We start from the raw sequence: 7,180 nt of genomic DNA, 5'->3' as shown, positions 1-7,180 counted from the left end.
GTGATGATCCAGACGATCAAAGCCACGCCCACTGAGCTGGCATTCTCCATCACACCCTTTGGGCTGACGAAGATACCTGAGCCAATAATGTTACCTGGTGGAGGGAGAGAGAGAGAGAAAGGGTTCACGTTTCAGAAGTGCTGTCCAAAAGCATTATGGGAAGTAGTTGTCTAGCTTTAGGGCTTGTCCCATGTTATTAGAAAACAAAGTGTGGCTATAAGGGCAACTGCTCTACCAATTTATTACTATCTTGTGATTATTATACAAGTGGATGGCTGATCACTGGTGTATGAATTCACCCAGAAGCACCGAGGGAAAGACTGAGGAAACAGACATATGACAAACTAGACAGGAAATAAATAGTTAGGTCACGAGTAAAATGGAAAAGATGCTTTAAAAAATAAGAGAGAGAACGAGCAGAGTTTCAACAGCAATGAATCAGTCGAGCTGCCTGGCAAAGTGGGAACCTGCGATATGCTGACTTGGCATAGCTATGAGGAGATGGAAGAGGGCCGAGAGCAGGGTTAACGAGTGCAAAGAGGGAGGAGGACTGAAACGTGGACGCAGAGGGGGGAGAATAATGCCCTGACATATTCAATGAGCGTCAGAGAGCAGTTTGCACAGCAGATGAAAGAGACGGATGGTTGGGTTCAGGTCTAACACGAACGCGTTCACTCCTCTGATAAGGCTGACGTTGGCGGTCACGAGAACTGATCAAGTTCAGCTCACCGTGGTTTGAAGGCTTGATGCCATCAGCCACAGGGAAAAGTGCCGGGGTCAAAGGTTGGCTGGGTTAAATCACAGTGAGTGCAGTGTTACAGTACAAAAGTCAGAGATATGAACGATGCTATCATATTGTGCCTCGAGACATCATCAGGTGGATCCTTTGTGGCCGCTATATCTGCAGATAAAGTGTAGTATTTAAGCTGCTGTCGACTCCTGTTCATACCAAGCTGGGGGATTAGGGCTCTAAGTTGTGAATATTATCAAACTACTTCCATTTTAACCAATTAGACAAACTAAACCATTCTTTAGTAAAGGTTTTTAGACATTTTACCTGTGTAATATTAACGCTACATCTCTGTTTATATATCTTCCAGGAAATTATGTGGGCTTTTTTAAATTTCTTGTGTAATACAGGACTGATTCTTCAGGCCTGTATAAATCTAAATCAAACAATTTTTTTTTTAAATCCTCCCTTGTTTGCATACTCATACACACACAATGGTGCTCTATTTAAGCGCTCGTGGTACCTCGGCTTTCTAAGATTAGCCTAATCTAAGTCAAAGGCATGTGCACAACTAAAAACATGCACATTGTTTTTTAGCTGTAACAGACTCCATATGGATCGTGTGCGAGTGGCGAGAGCAGCCGCTGGCTTACATAACGCTAGTTGCAGCTTAAAGGTAAAAAGGAGACAAACAAACTCTTTCTCCCCTGATTTTGTTGACAACTTTATGACAGAAAGTGCCTCACCTTTAACATCTAGAGGCAGGGGGGGGAAAGCAGCCATCTGCTGACTCAGCATTAATGTTGCTTTTCTTGTAAAACGGTCTGGATGGGTGGATTTGCCTGTGCAACATAAAGTTTGGTAGACTTTCCAGAGGCTTTTGAGTGTAAAGTGTCTGATCTATGTTGTTTTGAATGTGTTTATGCTCTGAGCTTTAGATAATGGAGACTTTTTTATAGAGGCAATCAAATGTGCGCGTGCATGTAGTGCGTTCATGTCATGTGCATCATTGCGCACTACGGTGCAAGACTGCTGACTAATGTGGAATCTGCATGTTTCCTGTTCTTACATTTGTTGTTTTACACCCCTTTGTCTCCAAGCAGACCAGGGGGAAAGAGATTTGGGAGGTTTTTTTGGTTTTTTAATGTGGAGTTGCTAAACTCTTTGCAATCTCTGACCAGCTGAGTGCTGCATCACCTTTAAGAAGCAGCCGATAAAAAGTCTGAGCTGTCGAATCTCCACAAAGTTGTTCTTTTTTACATATTTAGGTACATTTTTAACTACAAAATATAAATAATATTTTTTTTTATTAGATCGTTGTTTCATAAAGGAAGAGGATTGGTTTGTGCCCTCTGAGCATATTTCTGTTCCTTGTTTTTCAAAACAAGATTTCATTTTTAAGGAATTAGAAAGACCACTTTTTCATATCTAGGTTTCTAGGAAGCCACATTTTATGTGACTCATAATAGAAACTGGGATCACTGTCTGGTACGTTCAGCTGCCCACATGAGTCACCAGAGCAGTCATGTAACCCCCCCACCCACCCCCAACGAAATAAAAAGTAGCTAAAAAGTAACGATAATTTGCAAATTAAATGATACGTAATTCTTTATGCAAAATAATTTTTTAACATAAAACACCAAAAAAGAGAATGCGATGAAGCAAAAATAAAAACACTTAACGTGCATGTTTTAAGTGGTAGTAAGACTTGGCATTGACAACCAAAATCTAAACAATGCCATGAAAAATAAACACAAAAACACCTGATGCTGGATACAGAAATGAGGCGGTGTTCATGTTAAAACTCCGACTTTAAAACAGATTTAAGATTTTTCTAATCTGGTACAAAACAAGGTCTTAGTCTACATTGCAACAACATATAAACCCATTTAAAATATTTTCAGGCTTAGTTGTGCATAATTATGGGCGAGGCCACTTTGAGTGACAGGAACATGCTGCTTTGTTGTGTTGAGGTTGTAATGAAAGACCTTCTGAGGAGTCTGGTGTTCATCCCCCCCCAGTAAGTACATTTTGTTCCAAAGGTGTTTTTGCAAAGTCAGCATCAGTCTTAATGTCACAGCGGATTAGAGACGCACGTTGCTCAAGAAAGTGGCTAAGACAACTTTCCACAAGAAAAAAGAAAATGCTAAAATGCTACACTCAACACTTTGAAACCGTAGTTTATAAGCCAATGGTTTCCACATTAACCACTGTTTATATATTCAGTCTTTTACATAGACTGTAGATAAATGATGCCTATGTCCCTCTTTTATATACAGCCTATTGTATAAATTAGCTTGCCTGAGCCTCCCTGTGACACCCCTAAAGATATCACTCAACCAAACAGCATCCACAAGTTATAAATGTTAGGCAGCGTGTGTGTGTTTGTGCAGCATTATGATATAACCCAGATGAGCCTTTGCAAAGCTCTGTAGAATTAGTCTTTGTATTTCCCCTCAGCTGCAAATCCCTGTTTAAACAGCTACCAAGCTGAGGCAACCTGCTGCTTGGCCCTCAGCCGGAGCCTCAGACTGTGCATGCGTGCATGCTTTTGAATATGAAAGGAAGGTATTATTACACTGAAGTAATTAATCGGATGTAACTCGCATTAATGGTTTTGATAGCAAGAAGAGGAAAAGAGGAAGCAAAATAAAGGCAGGCTTGTTTGTCTGTTTATCATTAATCTTGCCAATTATTCCTGGATTTAGTCTCTGCAATGTGAGTCAGTTTAAAAAGAAATTAATATTTAATAAAAGTACGATTCATCCAGGAATTTCTTTACATAATACAAAGACTGGAGTGCAGCTCAGACATGGCTAAGCCAGGCAAGCTAATAAAACAGCATTATCAGGGTGGAGCCAAGAATGGCCAAAAGTTCACTTCTAATCCCAGGCTTTGGACCTTTCTGCAGTTACGTGTCTTCATTTGTGTGTGTGTGTACGTGTATGAGCGATAAATGCCTGAACTGTACAATAGGCCATAAAAACATTTGATGTCCTCGTGTGCTTGACCCTTTTCATGGAAACCCAGCAGGGCATGTTCGTGAACCAAAGGATCAGTCGAGTCACCTGAGCTCACGTCTCCCTCGCACATGACGGCGTGAACTGAAGTGGCATGAATGAGTTACTTGGCCAAGGACAAGAGGGCTGAGCGCCGAGGAGTGTGGACTATGGAGGGCTATAAAAACCTCCCGGCCCTGTGCTGCCCCAACATTTCTTAACGATTGGCAGGTAAATGGAGATTGATAAAGCAAGCAGTTTAGATTATGATGAATGCGGGTGTGTTGAAGGGTGGAGCTGAGCTGGTGGAGTAAGGATGCTGTCAGCATGCGCAGGGATCTCCAGCGTCTGATTTCACAGAGTAACAGTTTCATCTCTCCCTGCCACGTCTTTTTTTTGGTACTCCTCTCTTGTTGAAAGCTTCTCGGGATATCAACCCACCCCGCCGTCTCCCCTCTCTTCTCCCGTTGCCGTGGAAACACGTGAATGAGTGACTCATCCCCTGCCCTTCTATTCCTCCTGGCAAGGTCAGCATGAGGACTGCACACTCTGGCAGGACAACCTGTGCCATATTTTACCCCAAAGTTTTTATAGATCAGTTTGTCATGTGATGATGATAATGCATCGAGAGACCCCTGTTGCTGTTAGACAAATGAGGGATGGCTTTCACCGCTCGCGTTAACTGAGTCCATCTAATCCACGAGGATAGTGACAGTGCTAGTAGGCTGATTGTGGTCATTTGAATTGAAATGAAAAGCAATTTCTGGTTATTTGGTAACTATTTTGATTGAAAATCAATCAGTCAACATTTAAAACAATGCTAATCAATCACACACCTGATCCTCATCATCATTGCTTCTATCTCTGACCTTGGAAAGCTTCTTCCAAGAGAAGTTTGCATGTTATGTTACGCTGCAGTACATATAGCTTATTTTACAATTTGCCCCGTGCAATATAAAACAGCACCTTGAACGATTCGAAGACTTAAGGCTTTGTCATCATTTCCTTACTCCTCACTCCTTGCAGTTTAGGGGACTGCTGGAGTACTCAATACTTTATTAAACACTCTAAGCATGAATAGTGGGCATTATCACTACAGGAGTCTTAGTCATGGAGTGAAATTTTTGAAAATCCATAATGAAAATATCAAAATGTTACTGATTTGATCTTAAACTTTACAGTCTTGTGGGTCTTTGCACTCAACATGATACTCAAATACACAGCAAAGCAGCTTTCTATTAGTACTTTTCCTCAAAAGTGTCACGGTGCAGTATTCAGCTGTAATTACAAAGAATGGTGGATTCCCGTGCAAAGGTTCCTGCATTTTACAGGAGTAAGGAGTCAAATAACTGAACTAAAAGTTAAAGTGGCTGGAGAAATGTCTTTAACCCTTTATCTGATGAACCATATATGGTAAGCGGATTGAAAGAAGTAATATGATCCAGTATCACTGTAGGGTTGAAATTTTGAGCTTGTATTTTGGTGTGTGTGTGCATTATAATGGGCTAAAGGTGCATTTTCCAGTCAATCCTAACTAAATTACAGCTGCAGGCTCAGATCAGTCACATGAGCCTAAAAACTGCATGCACCAATCCTCAGAGATGAGTTAAAGTGACAACATCCTGATTGCTGCAGAAAATTGACTACAGAAAAATGATGATAGCTTCAGTGATTGACGACTGCAGGGGCAAGGGGCAGGAGACTGTTCCAGGGCAGACTCAATTACAATATAAGTTTAGTTTGTGGTGTCTACCTGTGTTCAGCTGTTTCCAGCTGTCATGTGAGGTTGCTCTGTAGAGAGTGTGTTTGCCTGTTTTAATCATTTTAAGCATGATGGAGACTTAACGCCCTTTTTGATTAACTACAATATGTGTTGGCAACATTTCTGCCTTGCTTTTAGAGTCACACAAATGATCATCATTATCATAAACTTGTAAACTACATTCATCAAATCTGGAATTTGATCCCAGTGCAGCTTTTTTTTACCCTGCTCATAACTGAAGAGCAGGTGGCTGTATACTCTGATTTTCTCTGCAGTGCTTAGTCCCGTCCCTGTTTGTCATATTCTCATTTTTACACACTTTTCATACAGTCTCAGACCCTCAGACATTCAACATAAAGATTCGTCGCTGTGCTGTCAGACAACAGCCTGCACCACATGTCATTCCCACGCAACAGCAGTGACACTCACCAATAATAATACCGCAGGCGCTCACCAGCCCGATCTCCTTCTTGAGCGCAACACCTCCTCCTGACTCCTTCACAGCGGCACCATCCTTGGCAGATCCCGCCGTGCTGCTGCGTTGTCTTGGGCCGTCCGTCATCTTATTAGATGGACGATTTTATTTCGTTTTAAATGTCTTTTTTATGCACTTGGTGTTGCCCGTGCGCTTGGAGTGCTTGAGCGCAAGCGTCTTCCTTGTGCGTCTTCCTTGTGCGTACAGGAAACGTGCCCCGCTTATCTGATAAAGGACGTTTATCGTTGCTGCTTTCAGCAACTTGATTAATTTGTCAGATTAAGAAAAAAAAAACCTCTATATTAAAAAGCATAAGGTCAGCAAAAAATGTGAAGTGCTTTTTGGAAACCGTGTGCAAAAAGAAATAAAAAAGCGCAGCTTCCTGACAGCTAAGTTTCTTCAAGATTTCCGCGCAGCTGACAAACCAAACAAAGTGATCTCGCGCAGTAGAGCCTGACACAAGCAGCGCGTGATGATAAGTCCGTTTATGGAGAGAAAAACGCTTATTCCAGTGTCAGGTAGGTAATAAATACAGTTACACGGTCCTTGTGTCAAACAAAGAGACACTTCGAAACAAAACAAGAAAGAGCTCTCTCAGTCTTTCCTTGTTCCAGGTGTGAGCCGGAGAGACAAAAACATCCTCTCAGAGAGCTGCTCCAGCAGTGCAGGAAACACTCAGAAGTAGCTCAGCTTTGCCGTAAACACCGACTTGTGAAAACCTTGAACAGAACACTGAATTTGAGTAGATACACGTTCTTCATAGCACCGCCCCACTCCCAGCCCCCTGTCTACTTCGAGTCTGTGTTTTTCTTCTCACGACCAATGAGCTCGTGCTGCGTTACTCATCCCTCCTTCAATAAACAACTAAAACCGCTTTTTGATTAAGAGAAAAGAAAATATATATATGTAGATTCAGTCTTCATTGCTTCTGCTCCCTTTGCCCCCCTTCCTCTGTCATACTCTCTCGCTTATTATTCAAGATGCGGTCTAAATTTAGCTCTTTCACCGAGACGTCACACCTCACGCTGCACGCCACAGCACTGCCGGTGTGTTTTCATCCGTGGGGTCTGTGCAGCTTTACATGGTCACAGACCCCTTTCCCTAAATCGGGGGTGTAACATTTATTTTGATTCTGTGGAGAGAAATTAGTCTGATGATTCACATGCGTGAACCAAGATGTACAAGTGTTCACAGGGATTTGTGTGTAAATCTGT

The 7,180-nt window shown here is 41.9% G+C and overlaps 1 protein-coding gene across 1 annotated transcript in view; it reads right to left on the bottom strand.

Moving 5' to 3' along the window:
* The window catches only part of slc7a8a (solute carrier family 7 member 8a), a 22,214-nt gene extending 15,269 nt beyond the window's left edge, over nt 1-6,945 (bottom strand). Inside the window, exons 1-2 of the mRNA XM_005750472.2 lie at nt 5,921-6,945; nt 77-94 (exon numbers count right to left, since the gene is read on the bottom strand). Coding sequence (XP_005750529.1) covers nt 77-94; nt 5,921-6,053 — 151 coding nt within the window. The 5' untranslated portion in view covers nt 6,054-6,945. The remainder of the gene's footprint in view (nt 1-76; nt 95-5,920) is intronic.
* Nucleotides 6,946-7,180: the final 235 nt, after the last annotated feature.

This window comes from Pundamilia nyererei, unplaced genomic scaffold (assembly GCF_000239375.1).
Source record: "Pundamilia nyererei isolate P.nyererei 1_Seehausen unplaced genomic scaffold, PunNye1.0 scaffold00275, whole genome shotgun sequence".
Lineage (NCBI taxonomy): Eukaryota > Metazoa > Chordata > Actinopteri > Cichliformes > Cichlidae > Pundamilia > Pundamilia nyererei.
Note: the sequence above shows the minus strand (reverse complement) of the source record. Positions and strands in the feature narration are given on the sequence as shown.